Consider the following 18,460-nt stretch of genomic DNA (forward strand, 5'->3'; position numbering starts at 1 on the left):
GCTGTGGGAACTCACTGGCTCCAGGGCTGACTCACTGTGAAGACTGGGGCCAGTCTCTGCCCCTTCAGATCTCAGTCTCCAGCCCTGGAAATGGGCATAACCAGGCCTGCCCTGCAGAGTCCCTGGGAGAGCATGTGGGAGACAGGATATGAACACAGCAGACAGGGTGGAGGGGTAATGCAACTTCTTATTTATTAATATATAATAACAAAAAAGATAAAGCTCATATCTGCAACTGTTTAGTTCTTTGTTATAATGTCTTGGTCGCTTTGTCTGGGCTAGCCGTGACCTTCAGCTCCGGGCTCTGGGCTAGGAAGACGTTCCAGTGACCTGTGTGAAGGAAGGCAGAAGAGAAGTATGCGTGTGTGTGCGTGTGCATACCAGAGGCAGCGGCTGGGGGTGGGAAAAGCTTAGGGCAAGGAGGAACTGCGTGTGGCCAGGGTTTGGAGCCCAAGGGAGAGTCGAGTCTCACACGGTTCTGGCACATGGCCCAGCCCTCAAGCAACCAACATTTGTGGGGCAGGGCTGGCTTCCTGACACCTGTTGGGAACACTCACCTCCCCCCCTCCAAGCCCCTCCTGGGTCTATCTTCCTAAGAGTATCGTAGAGCAACTGCAGGGTACCAGGAGGAAAGAGTCGGGAAGGTTTCGGCGGAAGTGTTCCCGCAGAGACGGAGTAGGTAGCAGCAGGGTTTGGGGGCTCAGGCCTCTCCCCGACAGTCCTGTCTCCCCCACCCGCAAGACCAAGTCCAGCCCACTCTGCTTCACCTTCCCGCTCCCGAGTTGGGAAATCTCTGGCCCAGACGCCCACTGGATTCCTGTGCTGGGAACTGACGTCTGTGGCTGACAGCTCCCCGCCCCCCGTCCCCCCCTCCTGGCACCAGCAGCCTGGGAACGCCCCCGAGAGGCTCTGGCCTCCACCCTGCCCTCTTCCCCAGGCCCCGCTCCTCAGCCCAGGGGCCCACCTTCGTGGGTGCCAGAGAGCAGCCGGAAGTTCTGTGCCTCTCTCTGGAAGTCTTGCTTCCTGACTTTCTTGATCTGAATCAAGTGGAAGATTCCTGAGGGCAGAGACAGGGACATGAGCAGGAAAGGCAGGACCGTCCGTTGGTGACACAGAGTGACTTAGACACAGAACTGACCCAAGCACCTCCCTCGCTGCCCCCGCGCTCATCAGGCACCAAATCCTGCTGACTACATTTCCTAAAGACTTCCACCCTCTTCTCCTGTCCCACTGCCGCTCTGCTCACTCAGCTCCTGTTGTCTGGCCACTGCACTAGAGTCCTAACCCCTTTCACTCCCTCTGGAATCCCCCATCCTAACTGCGGTCACTCCACTGCGTGTGTGTTACCCTGCCATTGCCCTTCCCTGACCTCCTGGCACCTCCACAGTGAGGTCCATGTTCTCTGCTGACCTTGCTCCTGCCACCAGCACCGTCCTGCTCTCCCAGCACTCACTTGTCCCCAGGGGAGGAAGGAATGAGGACAGGAGGGGAGAGAGGGAGGTTGGCTGGCTCATATGGACTTGTCAAGCTTTTCCCCAGGCATAGACCGTGTGATAAAAACCAATAGTTGTGCTTATTCAGACAGCAAGAACTGGCAAGTGTGGAGTGACAGTGCCCTGCCTGTGCTCCAGCCCTGACCAAACACTTGAAGTCCCCTGAGGGTGCAAAGCCTTACAAATGCCACCCCCTCTGCTGGAATACCTTCTACTGTTGCCTTCTACTTCTGCTGTTGTCACCAAGTGAACTCCTACCAGTCCTCCAAGCCTTAGTTGCTCCTTGGGGCACCCACAGCACTTGGCTTCTGTTCGTGATTGTTCCTAGCTCTAATGGGCCATCATTGTGTCTAGTCCTGGCTCCCCCACCAGACTGGGAACTCCTGGAGTGCTTTCCTCTGGGTCCTTTGAGCCTGGCCCACATTAGACATGTAGAATGAATGACTCCCTGGATGGATGGATGGATGGACGGACGGACAGATATATGTGTACCTAGTCCGGGCCAGGCCCTGAGGGGGAATGAGGTATTATCTGGATCCCCTGATGTTTGCATCTCATGAGGATCTGGCCACTAACACCATACATGGCCCTGAGGCCCTGAGCACATGGGCTACGAGGTTGCACCAGCTGTTACCCACCGAGGTCTCTGGCCAGAAAGAACAGATGCAACAGCAAAGCCTCTGCTAGGCCAGCACCGCCTTCAAGAAAACCAAGAACTGGCCTTGCTGATGGGAATCAGAGTGGGGTCCCAACAAGGGGAATGGAAAACACTGATCCTGGCACTGAGTTCCAGGAAATGCCCAGCACTGTCCTCAGGACCCCCAGCCCAGATGCCAAGGATCAGGAAATAGAAGAGATGCCAAAGACCCAGGGGCAACATCACAGTGGCAGGCAGCAAACATGAGATGAGATGGGGAGAGGTCCTTCTGCGCAGGCCTGCCATTGCATGCTCCCCAGGTCACAGAGATTGGAGAGGAGGTGACAGGGATGGGGTAGGTCTGCAAAGCATAATTGAAAGGACTGGGCTCTTTGGCCTGGAATGAAGAGCCAGCCTGAGGGTCATGGTTGTACTTCTTTCTCTTTGAAGGGCTGTGCCAGGTCTGAGGGCAGCTGGGCTCTGTGGATCCTCAGGGCAGAGCTGGCACCACTGAGTGAGTCCCAGGAAATAGGAGAGGCTCAGTTCAGTGAGGACACGCCCTCTCTAGGTGAGCCCTTCCCAGCGTTGGAAGTGAGTGAATCACCTGTCTGGGAGTGGGAGTGGAGGTCTGTGCAGTCAGGGGCCAGGCAGCATTAGGAGGCTGCAGGGGGACTTCCTTCCTAGGCAGGGCTTGAGGTCCTTCCTACTCTGGAACTTTAGCGTCTAAAAGGCCCTTAACCCTGAGCCAGCTCTCTGCTCAGATTCTGGTGCCTGCAGCTGGTCCCGCTGCGGTGCGGCCTCACCTAGCGTCTGCCTGCTCACTTTGTCTCACTCCTCACAGTGGGAAACGATCAGCAGTTCCCACTGACACTCAGCCCAGGGGAGTGTTTGTGTAAACTCCCATGGTCTGGGACAGGGAGGGGGTGGCAGGCTGATGGTGCATTTAGGCAGCCGGGGGTCAGGAGAAGGCGCTGGTTTGCTGGTGGCTGGATGGTAGGACCTGGAGCTGTGAAGTTGAAGAGTCCCCTCCACCTTGTTCCCTTTCTGCTGGGCCTGGTGATGATGAGATTGGCCATGAGCTATGCCCCCTCTGTGCCATCCTGGCACACCTTGGCCTTCCTCAGGCATTTCCCTAAAGGCATAAGATCACCTCTGTGGAGATAGCACTGGGGACAGTTGGACCTGGGTTTGAATCTTTGCTTTACTGTTTAAACTGCGTGACTTTAGCAAGTCATTTGACCTCTCAGGCTCAGTTTTCTTATCTGCAAAATGGGGGCATTCATACATACCCCTTAGGTTTCTCATGAGGATTAAATAGGCACATTACATACAGTGCCTGCTACATACCAGTCACAGAGTACAGGGCATATGAGCGTGGGCTCTGGAGCTAGAGTTTGACGCTGTCACTGCCCTCCTGCCTGCACGCACACCTCTTGCCTCTCTAAATCAGGGAGGCCCATCTCCACAAAGCCTTGCCTGACCAGCTCTGCTGCACCTGGGTCACTAAGCCATAAGCTCCTAAGGGCAGAGGCTGGGGCCCATTACTCTCTGTGGTCCCAGCACCTGGGGGAAGGGGAGGCCCAGAGTAAACATGCAGCCAGCACCTGCCCAGGGACTGATAGAATCTTAAGGCTCAAAAATCGTAAGGGCTACTGACTCTATCTCCCCAGATGCATACAGAATACCCCTGCCAGCCCTTGCCTGCACAGCTCTCATTTGTGGAGCTCACTCCCTCCCTTCCACTGTAGGAAGGCTCTAAGTATGAGAAAGTTCTTATTGAGCTGAAATCTGCCTCTCTGCAGTTCTAACCAACCTGATGCCGTGGGATGAGAAAGACGTTTTTAGTGCCCACTACATGTCAGGTGCTATACCTATGTCATTTCATGTAATCCTCCAAAACCTCTCTTCCCCAATTAACAGAAGAGAAAACCAAGACCCAGAGAGGTCACGTGATTGCCCAAGGCCACACAGCTAAGAAACAGCAGAGCCAGGATTCGAACCCAGGTCTGCCTGATTGCAAAGCCCCTGCTTATTGTCTGACCCTTGCGGTCACTTAGAACATGGCTGCTCCCTCTGCCTGGGGCAGCCCTTCGGAGCCGTGAAGCCAGCAGTCCTGGCCCCCTGAGTCTTCTCTTCTCCAGGCTGAACAGCTCCACTTTCTTCGTCCATTCCTCCTACGACAGGGGGCAGAGTAGAGCAGGGAAAGAGCCGCATCTGACGTCACAAGACATGGGCTCTAGCTCCCGTCCTCCACTTACTGGCTGTGTGGCCTTGGGCCAGGTACTTCACCTCTCTGAGCCTCAGTTTCCTCATCTGTAAAATGGGGATAATAATACCTAACTCTCAGGATCGTTGAGGATCAAATGAGATAGTGAATGTGAAAGCACTTTGTAAATTCTAAAGTGCTGCACACATTGCTTATTATCATTGTCATCATCCCCTCTTCCACCCCCCGCCCCCCAGCCAAACCCATCAGTAGAGGAAAGTGACACTTATGAGTTTAGTTTGGATAGTGGCTTCATGTTTCACTCTACCCAGGAGATTTATGTTTTCCAAGAGATTTATGTTTTACCAAGAAAACTCTCTTGACCTTCAGTTGGTGATAGGAGCAGCCTGTGGAATAGGGCAAGTTTCTCACAGAATGAGAAATATGTTCTGATGTCACCTTACCTTGCAGTGACAAGACCCACCGCTTAGAAAAGGCTGAACCAACTAGTCCCAGGGCCCCCTGCTTTGAGGGCCCTGCTGTCTGGAGAGCTGTCCCCTCACAGAGCGCTGAGAGCCTGCACTAGCCATCCGCTATTTCAGCAGGGTAGCATTACCCTGCCCGGCTCCTCGCAAGGTGCAACAGCGCCTTCCCCCCAGGAGAGGGAGCACTTTGAGACCTTGGCATCTCAGACTGAGCGAGCTTATCACAACTGTCAGAGTCACAGACAGAATCTCTGTCTCCCGACATCTTGGAATCAGGGACTCTTAAACCTGGAAGGGCAGCCAGGGGTACCTGACCAACAAAACGTCCCTAAGGCCCCTGTGGGCTCTGGAGCACAGGAAGGGGGACAGGCCAGCGGTACACCCAGGTGGGAGTGGGCCAACACCTACCTTTTACCAGCTTCCAGAGGTAGATCTCCACCTGGTCAGAGGCCTCATGCTCAAGGGCAAAGCGATGCAGGTTGTCTGGGCTGGGGGACACTGACGCGTGGATGAGGACTCGGCCCGGTGCCTTGGGACACCTGGTGGAGCTGATCTCACTGTGGCCAGGGTCTGCCTTGTCCTCTGGGAGAGACAAGAAGCTAATGAAGTGTTCAATAAACACTGGCTATTCCTCTTGAAAGTCCTAATATTTTAAAATTTCATGACTTCATGGAATCCAGAACATTATTTATTTCTGTCAATATTTTTCAAGTGTGACATTTTCCACTCCTGTGCTTCTAACATCTCATGCATCTACAAACCCTGCATTCTGTGCCTCTGAGTGCATGCCCTTCCATGTGTGAGACGTTCCAAGTATCTGCAGCCCTGGGGACAGAGACCAGGGCTACTCTGGCCAGTCCCCTCCCTGCCCCCAGCACCTCTTCACACCTGGGCAAATCTTGCAGCACTTCCCAGCCACTTTCTCAGGGTGACGGCAGGGGTACTCGGTGGGGCAGTTCACACGCTGGCAGTCCTGGCGGCCATCCTGACAGGTGCACAGGATGCAGGGCAGGGGGCCGAAGGAGCGAAAGGCTGGGTGCCACACCTCCCCGTGGGAGTACGTCTTCCCGCCATGCACGCAGGCTGGAACAAGGAGGGCAGGAAGGGAGGAGGGTCAGTGCCTCAGGCCTGGCCAGAGCCTCTGGTCGAGCAGTGGGCAGGGTGGGCCCCCACAGCACCAGTCTAGTTCAGCCACACTGCTGGCAAAGTGCAGGTCGGGGTATAAACCTGTCTCCTGTCCCTCTTCCCTGACAGCCCCCCACCTCCACACTCAGGGCTGAGATGGGCCCAGCAGGAACTTGCTGAGTTTGGAGCATCCTCCTCTGCCCTTCAGGGCTGCTTCAGCTGGAGCAAGGAGAGCACTGGCCTGGCAGGAGAACTGAGGTCAACTTCTGTCACCACCTGGCCATGTGAGCCCTGGCAGGTCCCTTTCCCCTTCTCTGCCTCTGGGTCCCATTTGTACAAAGGGGGCTGGGACCACTGAGCCCCATGGCTCCTCCTTCCGCACCAGCCAGGGTGCCCTGCATGAGCCCCCCCCACCCCGTTCCCCTTCTGCGGCCATGGCCGCCCCTCCATCCCCTGTCCTCCTGCTTCGGCTCTGCTTCCTCCTTCCTTTGTCAAAAACTCTCCCTCAGCACTTCCTTATGTTAATTTACTTACAGTGTCTACCAGCCTCTTGAGAGGCTGTTTCCTCACCTGTCTGTTCTGTCTCCCCCATTTCCTTGCAAAGTCATGGCAGATGCTCAAAAAAATATTGTACTGTTCCAGGCCTGGCTCTGTCTCTAACTCAGCACTCTGAACCTCAGTGTCCTCGTCTGTCAAATGGGGGTTTAGGCCTGATGACCTTTAAAGGCGCCTTCCGTTTTGATGCTCTCTGAGTCTACAAGCTCACAGCCAAGTTGGGATTGGGGAACTGCTGGGGGAGGGCGCAGGGTGGGCGAGTGGGAGCAGACAGGGCCCCCTTCCCTGCCTCACAGACTGGAGGAGGTCCAGTCCCCACCTTTCTTATGTTTTTCCTTCAGGACAATCTTGACAGTCGTGCTGCCTGCCCCCTTTGGTCGGAAGTGGCGAGGGATGAAGCCCAGAGGGGCGCTGGGGGCGGTGGGGGCTGGGGTGCCTGGGCCTCTCTTTCTCCCGCCGTCACCCGAACACGGATCCTGAGGCTGTCTCTGCAGAAGGCAGGGAGGATGAAGAACACTGGGTGAGTGTGGCAGGCCACCGCTGCTGGAGGAACAGCAATACAGGCTGTAGCCGAGAGGCCTAGGGGTGACACCAGCATGACTTCCCAGGGAAGAGGGGGCACAGGCTAGGGACAGGGAGATCTGGAGGGGTATGAGATGTTTTCAGACAGTGGATCTTTGAAAACTGTCAGAGGACAGCGATTGGGAAATCCAGCTTCCACCAAGCCCTTCTCAGGCCCTGTCAGAGCCAAGGCCTTGGGGCTGGGGTGTGCAGAGGGTGCTGAGGGCTTGCTCTGGGGAATATAATATAACTGAGCAGGGATGTGGAGAACTTAATGTTTAAGAAACAGCAGGTAGGCCTGGAGTGAGGATACAAGTCAGGAAATTCTCCTGTGACAAGACTGAGGTGCTGGGACAAGGGGCTGGGATCTGAAGATCCCACTGGGCCCTGGAATCCCATGGGCATGGAGACTAATAGCAGGCCCCATCCAGACACAGGGTCTCCAGAGCTCGGGCCCCCTTTCCTGAGCCCCTGCCCCTCCAGCCCAGGCCCTGGGAGGGCTGGCAGTGACAGCAGCAGGTGTGTGCTGCGGGCAGCTCCAGGCCAGGGGAGAGGAGCCTATCTCCTCCCTCGCTGACGCGCAGTCACTCACGTCCCTTCTACAGCCTGTTCCTGCCCAGCACGGTCTCTGAGTCGGTTCTCTGGTGGCCCAGAGACTGAGCCCACAGGGACTCCCAGGAGTTGCTCGCTGAGTGGAACAAAGGCAAGAAGGAATCGAACAGCCCAATCACCAGTTGCAGTCACCCAGCAAGTCAGTAAGTAGCAGCTCAGGGCCTGCAACTGAGCCTGAGTGGGCTTCTCTTACACTCTGCCTCCTGGGGAGAGGATGGAAGGACGGGGTGGGATGGCTCTGGTCCTGGGGTACAGGCCCCCACAGAGAAGGCCCAGCCTGGAAAGGCAGGGTGAGCTGGCAGGCGAGAAGGGTAAGGTCATGAGCTCAGACGCCTGGCCAATCTCTAGGAAGGGGACCCAGGCTGAAAGAGCAGGTCGAGTTGTTCACACTGTGGACACGGCACAGAGGACGGACCCGGGACTTGCGTCAGTGTGAGCCTGTTCTCCCACCTCTCCTCTCAGACCAGAGACAGCTGAGGAGTGAAGTCCACCTTATCTCTAGACCCAGATTGAGAGGGGCAAGACAGTGGTGGGAACAGATAGGTAGACCCCAGACAAAGAACCGGTACTTCAGGAACTGGGTGGGGAAGGCTGGCCGGAGTCAGAGGCCATTGCCCTGGGAGAGCGTGCTCCCCAGAGGCAGCCTGAGCTAAGGAGAGACACGGGCTGTGGGTGGAACAGTGTCAGAGAATTTCCCAAGAGGGAAATGAGAAGTCTGGGGCCTGCTCCTGCCCTCGTGGTGACCTGTGTTCTCCCAGGCCACTCCTGCCCATCAGCCGAGATGGTACCCACAGTGGGAGGAAGGGGAGAGGGGACAGAATAGGGTGGGGGCTAATGTAGCTGACCCAGGGGACAAATGAGCAGTGAAGACAATAACTGGTATTGCCTGCTCCAGTTATAAAGATTGGGGCACTGGATACCAGCCTCCCCTCTCCCACCCCATCAGTAACGCTGTGCACTCACCGCCCCACGGTGTGACTGCGTCGTGTCCTCTTCTGCTGATTTCTCACTTGCTCCCTCTGAAAACTCAAAGGGAAGTTGGGTCAGCCTCAGGCTGTGCAGCCTTGCTGGCTAGATCCCTGAGGCCTCCACCTACAGGCTCTGTGCCTCCCCAAGGCCTACTGCCACTTCTGCAGCCCATGCCCACCAGCAGGTCCCTTTGCCCCAGTAGGGGCTTATTCCACTTCTCATTACAGCTTCTCTTCATCCTTGTTGGGTTAATGACGTCCCTACGACTGAGTTGCTGCCTCAGTTTCCCCACACTGACCTCCTGGTCAGCATTAGGACTAAAATGCTTGGCTGGAACAGAGCATCTTGTTTAGTCCATATTTACAAGCCACCTCTCTGAGACCCTGGGCCATACATACTCCTCAGTGCCCACCACAGATGGCCCAATGGCCCAGAATCCTTCTTAGTTGCAGTTCCCTGGGCAGCCACTGTACCCTGCCACACTTAAAGTCCCCAGGCCCCAGAGTTACACTATACACTCCCAGGGCCCTGCGTTCTAGCCCCTCTGCCCCGCCAGTGTGAACACCCTAGGACTCCCCCAGCCCCCATTCCCTGGGGGAAGCAGCATACAGAGCCCTTTGGAGCCCTGCAGCTTCCTGATGTCCTGAGTGGCTCTGACTCCCACCGAACATTCCTATTCAAAGCCCCAGAACACTGGAAACAGACCGTGAGAAACCACCAAGGCCAAGCTCTCAGTGAACACGCAGCACACCTGAGGCCCAGAGCAGGGAAGGAATTTGTGAAGTCAGCTGGAGGAAACAGGACTAAACTGGAGTCACCCGACTCCACTCCAGTGCCCCTTCCAAATGCCAGCATCTGGGGGCACATCCACTGTGGAGCACTCCCCTACCTGAGTGCTGCCGCCCCCAGGAAGCTTTCCTTGACGATCCCAGCCCACAGGGAGCAGTTCCACCACTTCATTGTCCTGAAGCCCGGTCTGCCCTTCACTAGCCAATGTGGCAGCCTCTTTGTTTCACACAGAGGTCCCACCTCGATTCGGCCTGACAGACGCATTCTGAGCCCCAGTGAGACCAATCCTGTGCCCAGCTCTGCCATGAGGAAGGCAGAAGACGTGGTCCCTGCCTGTACAGACCACTCTCATGTGCCTCTCTGGTCTCCTGGCCTCATCTGACTGCAGGGACTTTGTCCACTTGTGGGCCCTGCAGCAGCACCCTCTACATGGGCTCCCGACGGCTGCCTCAGCTCAGCCTGACAGTGCCTCCTGTCTTTGTCCCGTGTCCCCACTTCTGACCCCGCCCCACTCCTGCCTCTGTTTCTGGGGCTACCTGGCACCCACACATGCATGCAAAACAGGAATTAACACCCTTGGGGTGAAGCTTTGACCAGTGGGCATTAGTTGGTGGCTGGTGGATGCCTTCTGCCCTCTTCCTCTACCACCCCTAGACTTCCCTGAGGAGCAGAGACCACTGAGGCAACAGGTCATGCTTGGTCATTAAGTGGAGGCCAACTCCCAAACACACTCTTGTGTTGCTTCTCTCTCCTTCCCTGCTTCACTCCCCCTTTCTCTCACTCCTGCTCCCTGGGATTGCAATAAAAAATAAGTAGCACATCAGCGTCTGCCACCGGCTCTCTGCGGGGCCCAGCTTAAGCCACCACCCTGGAGGAAGGAATGGTCTGCTACATGCTGGGTGTGCCCTGAGGTTCCTCCTGGCTCTGACAGTCCATGGCTAGGTCCATGGAGCAGAAGGGAGGGTGGGAACTGCCACATCTAGGGACAGACTCACCTTTGCAGGCCTGGCAGCAGGAGTCAGGCAGCGGGAGGGGTGCGGGGCAGCCTGGTTCAGGGCAGGTTGTGAGGCCACAGTAGATCTGGCCCTCCTGACAGACAGAGCAAACAGGCGCTGGGAGATGAGCTCTCCTGAGGACCAGCCTTGGGGCTAGGAGAGCACCCTTCCCTGGGGACAAATGGCCTTGAGGCCCCCCTGAGGTGGGGGACCAAGGGAGCAGCAGAGTCTGCTGGGCAAGAACCAGCCAGCTCAGAGGAGGGGTCCCCTGGACCATCCCCACTCCCACTCCCAGGCCCTGCAGGTGACATTCATCCCTAAGCTTCTAAAGCTTTGTCACACCCAGTCTCCCCCTCAGCTCTCACGGCAGCCTGGCGAGGTAGGTGACAGGTGACAGGTGACAGGTGAAGAGCCTGGAGCAGGGCCTAGGCCACCTCAGGTCAGAGGGACGGTCGGCACAGAATGGAAGAGAGCCCAGTCTTCAGGCTTTTCCTCCTGAAATCAACGTCCTTCTCCCCTGGCTTGGCACAGTGGGCCCATCAGTGGGGGACACCTGGGCTCTTGCTCTTACTGAAGGCCCCAGGTCTCCCACTTCAGGATCCAGCCTCAAAAGGCAGGAGCGCAAGGGGAAGGGCCTCTGTGAGTCAGGGGCCGGTGACCTTTGGGGAGTCGCTTCTCTCCTCTGGGCCTAAGGCTGCCCCTCTGGGAAGTGGGGGCACGCACGCTTGGGGTGTGAAGATTCCCCGAGGGAATGGTCGAGAAGACCCTTTTTAAACTGTCAGGCACAATGCAGGGAGGAAGTGACATTGCCCTGAGTCCCTTCACTATTCCTTTCCCCTGAGTCTGAGAAGTGATGATCTGATCCCTCAGGGGAGGCGGGAGTCAGGTCAGCCCCATATACAGGGTGAGAAGAAGGACGGGGAGGCCCAAGTGTCCAGGGAGAAGGGACAAAGGAATGCGAGAGTGCTCTCACAACCCCAACACCATCACTTCTCTCTTTTCCCACAGCCCCACCTAATCCAGGCCCTTGTCCCTTCACAGGAGGCAGCATGACACAGGGAAAAGAACACTGGCTTTGGAGTCAGGTAGTCCCGGGTCTGAATTCTGGCTCTGCCACTTACTAGCTGTGTGACCTTAGGCAAATCACTTAACTGCCCTGAGCCCCAGTTTCCTCATCTGAACTAGGAATAGTGATTATTCCAGGGTTATTGGGATACTGTCTTAAACAAGGCATTTCTATGAACTTAGTGACACAGTATACTAGAACATTGCCAGAGGCTCACGGCCTGCAAAAAGTAACTGCCTGCTAGGTTGGTTTATGAGGGATTACTTCTCATTATTTGTGGGTTGAAACTTTAAGATTCAGAGCCTCAGACTGATGACACCTTCTCATGGGAAAGATGGGGAAGCAGGCCCAAGAGAAGTGACTTGCTCAAGGTCACTCAGGGAACCAGGCAGGGCTGAGCCCACGCACTGGTCTCCCACACCTGCTGTGGAGAGAACAGCAGAGATCACTTGGCCAGGCTCCCTTGCGCACTCGGAGGAACTGAGGCCCAGGGAAGTGTGGTGACCAGGTAGTAGGAAGGAAATAAGGAGGACAGGCTTTCTCTTGCCAATTCACACATGAGTTGCTATACGGTTTAGAATGACATGCCAGAAAGCCACCTGCAAACCTATAGAAGGGTCTAGAAACACCCCCTCCACAAGGAGGGTGAAGACTTTCCAGATCAGGCCCTGCTTAGCTTCAGTCTCTGTCCCCTGATAACACTGCAGAATCAGCCTTGCCTGTCCCTAGGCCCAACTCTGACCATAAGCAGGAGGAGTTTAAGTAGCTTCAGATAAAATTCCATTTGCACAGTCTGGCCCTGTCCCTGTGCCTCAGGACTGATAACTGGTCATTCACTTGTTCATTCTTTCATTCAACTGTCATTACAGACATCCTCTGCATGCCAGGCCCTGGACCGAGAACAGTGGAGGATACAGAACTAAAATGGGTATGTTTCCTCCCTTCAAGGAATGTGGTGTCTACTAGGGGAAACAGAAAGCTTAGGAGGGTGTGGAAGCCCAGAGAACGGTGGCCTGGCTAAGGGCAGGACATTCCAAACCCCGGATGCTGGCTTCCCTCTGAGCCCCTCATTTGCCTTGACCAGGGAATAGTCCGCCCCCCACCCCCACCCAGTCCACACTACTATGCTCGTTTCCGGCCCAGACCACTGGCTTGGGCCGAGGGGCAGCAGAAGGCCTTACGGTGCAGCTGCAGAGGACACACTGGTTGGGCAGGCGGGAGGGGAACAGCTCATGGGCACTGAAGATCTCTCCATGTTGGTATGTGGTCCCGTTGTGCTGGCAGGACTTGGGGGGGGCCCGGAGCCCAGAGGGCGTGTGAGGTTCTGTAGGTGGGGAAGGGCAGGAGGAAGAAGAAAATGAGATTTCATGTGGATCTAAGATCTTTGTTATCCTATCTTGACATTTCAACCAAGCCCTGGCCTAGGCCTTGCCGGCCATTGCCCACATCAGCTAACCAAGAGGTCCCGCTGGTACCAACGCCTGACCACGTCACTCTCTCACATGTCCCCCACTGCAGCCTTTCAGCCCTTCAGTGTCTGAGCCAGCCCTGGGCAGAGCCAGAAGGAAAAGCTGGAAGCCTCAGCCCCACTGAGCCCCACTCAGGTGGGGCCTGAATTGGTTCACTCAACATTGCACGAGCGTTTGTGGAGCACCTCCTGGTGCCAGGCACTGTTCTAGGTGCTGGAGACATGGCAGTGGACAAAACAAGAGCAGAGTCCCTGCTCTCAGGGACTACATTCTAGTGGAGCCAGCTAGAATGATCTAGACTGTCTCTGTGCTTGTGTAAACTCCTGTCCTTCACAGGCCCCCAGAGCCCCCTCACCACCTGCCCGTTAGTCAGTCCTCATCCTGCCGGGTCGAAGAGTAAACCTTTGGTCCTGAGAACCCACTTGTGCATTCGAGACACCTTTCCCACGCACCCCTCTGTACCAGGCACCATGCCGGGCGTTGGGGACGGGCCGGTGACAGCCCTTGCCGTCAGGAAACTCAAAATCTCCCTGGGTAGAGAGACAAGGCATGAGCAATGGCACCTCCTGGAAGAGCGAGGGCGGACGGACGCACGGCAGCTGTGGCCGCACCGAGGAGGAGCCGCGACCCAGTCGGGACGTGGTCAGGGAGGGCTCCCTGCAGGGGCTGATGGCTGAGCTGAGTCTTGAAGAGCAAGTGGAGCCAAGCAGGCAGAGCGGCAGGGGATAGAAAGAGAGGAGCGAAGGGCATTTGAGCAAGGAGGGGCCTGGGCCAGCACAGGGGTGGGGGCAGGGGAATCGCAAAGTGAGCAAGGAGAGGCAAGGACCCCAGGAGCCAGTGTCAGACATGCAGGAGGCAGGATGAAGCCGAGGGCCTCTGCTCCACTAGGGAGCCCAGAGCCAGGAATCTCTGTGGCCCAAGTCAGAGCCACGGTCAGATCCCTACTGGGCTCCCACCTAGAAAATGAGCCCCTCTCCAGAGACTCCACACCCGTTCACCAGGAGAGCCCTGGTTCCAGAGCCCAGGGCTGAGGCCAAAATCTGGAGCCTCTTCCTTCCTCACCTTCTTGATTCTTCTAGACATCGATTGTCCTCTCAACATCCCCCTCACTTCTAAGTTGGCCTCCCCCCAGCTACCACGTACTGGCCACTTGGTTATGCCAGAACCGCCTCTCCTCTCTCTTACCTCTACCTCCTAGAATGCCAGTCTCAGAGGCTCTTAGAATCTTCAAATCATGGAATCAGACATTTAGCATCAGGGCACAGAGTTCCCGAATCTCAGCCAGGACTGGGAGGAGTCTCAGAGCGCATGAACCAACGCATTCAGTCATTTCCAGCCCCAGGGTGGTCATCCCGGGGTCTCCCTGCGGGGCCTCCCAGCCCAAGGTCACTTACCCACACTTCCCAGAGTGTGTCCACTCCTTCCAGCTCCCACCAGCCAGAGAGAGACTGGAGCCCAAGTGTGCCGGCAGCAGGCCAAGCAAGCCCCTGTTTCCTTCAGCTACTTTCTACATTTCCTCCCTCCTGCTTGGCACACCTACCCAAGAATGGGAAGTTTGCTGCTACCCCAGCACTGTGTGGGGATCCAGGATGTTTCCGCCCCTGAGCACCTTTGTGTCTCAACACCCTGATGGGTGGGGAGGCTGTCCCTCTCCTTCCAGGGCCCCCCTCAGCCGGGGGCTTGTTGGGAGTGAGATGGAGGTCAGTGGGCAATGGGAGGCTGGTGCGAGGGGAGGGGCAGGGCTACTTACCCACACACCTGGGACAGCACTGCTGTGGCTCCGTCACAGGCTGGGAGCAGTGGACAGGTGGGCAGTGGAGGCGGTAACAACTCACATGGGCGTTCTGAAGGGGACACAAGGGTCGGCTCTGTGTCCAAAGAACCCTTGCCTCCCATTGTCCTCTCCCAAGCCCCCACCCTGACTGCAGAACTCTGCACTTGTCTTAATCCTAGGACAGGCTTAAAAACAATGAACTCGAGTGTGCCTAGCTCCTCCCCTTCCCCTGCCCAGGATGGAGATTTCACCTGGCCCACCCGCCCACATCCCTCTCCCACCCTGGAGGGGGTAAAACCCTTTGCAGCCAAAGGGAGCTCGCAGGGAAGCCACAGCTTCTATTTATTGAGTGGCTATGAGGTAGGGGCTTTATATCATATATAAATAGATGGTCTCACTTCATCTTTCCACAACCCCAGGAGTACTGTACTATTATCCACACTTTCAAAGTGAGAAAAGAGCCTCTCTGAGAGGTGAGGTTGCCTAAGATCACACAGCAGGTAAACACCGTCGCCAGGGCCGGGCACTTTCCACAACACTGAGCCACCTCTGGCAGACGGGGCATGGACTCATTCTGTCACTCAATACTTGCTGCATGTCTGCCGGGTGGCAGGCCCCCTTCTGAGCACTAGGGACACAGCAGTGAGTGAGACTGAGGCTTCTGCTTTCACGGAGTTTACATCCTAGCAGTGGGAGGCAGACTATAAAATAATTAAGCAAATAGGAAGAAGACAATGTCAGATGTTAAATTTATGATATAATAAAACAGAGTAATGTGATTTAGCCCACAGAGGTAGACTATTTTGGAAACATCTGTCATGGATGGCCTCATAAGGAGGTAACATTTCTGCTGTGAACTGGAGATGAGAAGGAGCCCTTCATGAGAAGATCTGGGGAAGGACATTCCAGGTGTGGGGAACAAGTGGGAACGGGTCTCAAGTGCTGGAAGGACCGATGGAAGACCGTGTGGCTGCAGCAGAGTGAGCAGGTATGAAGCGAAGTCGGAGAATAAGGCAGAAGTCAGATCACACACAGCCCCCGACAGGGAATTTGACTTTTCCTTTGGTGCAACGAAAAGCTACCGGAGGGTTTTAAGAGCAGAATGACACGATCAGTTTTATGTTTAGAAAAGATCATGCTAGCTGCCATGCAAAGGATGGATTTAGAGGGGGCATGCCCAGGATAGAGATGAAGGTGGCATGGATTAGGGGGAGCGGTGACGGTGGAGAGAAGTGGAGGGATTGAGGGCATATTTTGGAGACACCGGCAACAGTCCTCTGGGTTGAGGAAACTGTTTGTATGTAAACTTTGGGGAAGGAGAAATGAATTAACTCCAATGGATCAAAAAACTTGGACTTTGTCAACTGGACCACATGATATGTCTGGAATTTTCTGTTATGGTTTCCTTTCTGTTCTCCAGCTATATTTCATAAAGTTCTTTTTGAAAAGGCTGATTGGCCTCAGATGTGCTAAGGAAAACTGAGGGGAAGTAGTTGTGGGGGTTGTGTCCCCAATTCCACCTGGGGCCGATGCAGTCGAAGCAGTGGGGAATCAAGAGGGGAAGAGGGAGAGTCAGGAGAGGGGCTGGCCCACCCCCTCCTGCACCCCTAGCGTCTCCTGGGGACCTCTCCTCTGCTCCCATCCCAGAGGGTTCTGCTTTAACAAGGGAGCCTCTTGGAGGCCTTCTGCGTCCCTCTCTCAGCTCCCTGCAGGGACAGAGAGGGATGAGGGGCTGGCTCCAGCTGGGAGCTACTACCCCTCCCTGCCAAGCACCAGCACCCAGACAAAGCAAGCTGGGGGTGTCCAGACTGGGCCCCAGACAGCTGAGCCAAAGCCAAGGGTTTTTCAAGCCTCCTAAGCCACTCCCTTCTCTTCCACCCCTCCAACCTCATACCCTGCTTGAGAATTCTGGACCACATGAGGGTCTCATTTATTCTACCCAGTTGATTTTACAAGGCCCTGCGGAGGTGCTAGGTTGCCATGCGGTGGGAGGAGATGGAGGTGAGAACAAAGGCAAATGCTCTGCGCCAGTCGGTTCAGCCTCTGGCAGGGCATTGTGCTGGGCATGAGTGAGGGCCCAGCAAGACCTGTTCTCAGGGGCCTCGTCTAGGAGGGGCAGTAACCGACATCCACGAGTAATTATGACACCTGGCCAACAGTGATCAGCAGAAAGGGACAGAGAAACTGATGTGGATTCCAGAAGAAGAAAATACTCCCAGGTGGAGGTCATTTGCTCATTTCAGTAAAGCCTTAAAGGATAAATATTTGGGCCAGTGGAGTTAGAGGACAGGAGAGGTGGCTGGAAGGAATGGAAGGTAAAGTCAAAAAGGCTTCGCCTTGGGCCACATAGGAGGCAGGGAGGCTGGTACCAGTACTAGGTGGAAAGAAGGCTGGGATGTCAGATGGGAACCCGGGTCCTCATCCCAGCCCAACCAGCCCATTGTGTGACTTATCTCTGGGAAGCGCACGGTAGCCATCTTCTATGTGTCGAGTACTCAGTAGTGAAGCAGCTTGCCCCAAGTCCCTCAGCTGCCGCCGACAGCACGATTCTAGGGGGCCTGGTTCCAGAGTTCCCCTGACCTCCAGAGTCAGGCTGTCCTCCCTCCCCCTGGAGTGAATTTTCTGGAGGTTTCCCAGACTTACCTGATACATGTGGCCAGGTGGCCAGAGGAACCTACCTCAGCACAGGTGCAGCGCAGGCAGTACATCAGGCCCTGTGGCTCCAGGTAGGGGTGCCAGCTCTCACCAGGGGAATATCTCTTCCCGTGGAAAAGGCAGAACATGTCTGGGCCTGGAAAACCAGCCACTGCCATTAGTCCCGGGAGGCTCCAGCCCAAAGACCCTGTCTCATCCCCCCTCCTTTCTGACTCTAGGAAGGATGTCATCTGGACCACTCAGGCAAAAGAGAATCTGCTGGACAGTCAGGGGGCCAGAATGTCTGAGTGTGAATCTCAGCTTGACCACAGACTTGCTGTGTGACACTAGGCATGTCACTACCCCTTTCTGAGCCTTAACACGTATCTCACAGGGCAGTTAGGGGAACAAGCAGTGAAAATGCTTTACAGATTTAAATTGTGGCATAAATGTTAGTTGTTATGATTAGATAATTAATATAAAGCCCAGAGAGGATAAATTACAGTGCTGGGGCTACAGGACGAGTCAGCCGCCAGGTAGGGATGACAGCACTAGTCACCTGACTCTTGGTCCAGTGCTCCTTCTGCCCTCATAATCACACTTGTTTCCTTCACTTTTGTCCTATGTGGCTTATTTATTTAGAACATCATCGCACCCTTCCTTCCCTCCCTCCTCTCTTTCCTTTCCCATCCCTTTCTCTCTCCCACACAGATACACACACACACACACACACACACACACAGGGTCCTCTCTGGGTCCTGTGGCCTACAATTTTTTTTTTTTTTTGAGACAGAGTCTCACTGTGTTGCCTGGGCTAGAGTGCCATGGCGTTAGCCTAGCTCACAGCAACCTCAAACTCCTGGGCTCAAGCGATCCTCCTGCCTCAGCCTCCCAAGTAGCTGGGACTACAGGCACGCGCCACCATGCCCGGCTAATTTTTTCTATATATTTTTAGTTGTCCAATTAATTTCTTTCTATTTTTAGTAGAGACGGGGTCTCGCTCTTGCTCAGGCTGGTTTCAAACTCCTGAGCTCAAACAATCCGCCCGCCTCGGTCTCCCAGAGAGCTAGGATTACAGACGTGAGCCACC

General features: G+C 55.6%; 1 protein-coding gene across 2 annotated transcripts in view; it reads right to left on the minus strand.

Annotated features, from left to right (window-relative positions):
* Positions 1-278: 278 nt before the first annotated feature.
* CHRDL2 (chordin-like 2) overlaps positions 279-18,460 on the minus strand; it is a 28,720-nt gene continuing 10,538 nt past the window's right edge. Inside the window, exons 2-12 of one of the 2 annotated variants that reach the window (XM_012645606.1) lie at positions 17,415-17,527; positions 14,713-14,806; positions 12,675-12,817; positions 10,428-10,521; positions 8,638-8,693; positions 6,821-6,989; positions 5,710-5,904; positions 5,230-5,403; positions 4,389-4,443; positions 965-1,057; positions 279-330 (exon numbers count right to left, since the gene is read on the minus strand). In XM_012645606.1, the coding sequence (XP_012501060.1) occupies positions 279-330; positions 965-1,057; positions 4,389-4,443; positions 5,230-5,403; positions 5,710-5,904; positions 6,821-6,989; positions 8,638-8,693; positions 10,428-10,521; positions 12,675-12,817; positions 14,713-14,806; positions 17,415-17,527 (1,238 nt within the window). Of the gene's footprint in view, positions 331-964; positions 1,058-4,388; positions 4,444-5,229; positions 5,404-5,709; positions 5,905-6,820; positions 6,990-8,637; positions 8,694-10,427; positions 10,522-12,674; positions 12,818-14,712; positions 14,807-17,414; positions 17,550-18,460 lie in introns of those variants that run through there. The other variant, XM_012645608.1, reaches the window with a different exon arrangement.

Source organism: Propithecus coquereli, unplaced genomic scaffold, assembly GCF_000956105.1.
Source record: "Propithecus coquereli isolate 6110/MARCELLA unplaced genomic scaffold, Pcoq_1.0 Scaffold235, whole genome shotgun sequence".
NCBI lineage: Eukaryota > Metazoa > Chordata > Mammalia > Primates > Indriidae > Propithecus > Propithecus coquereli.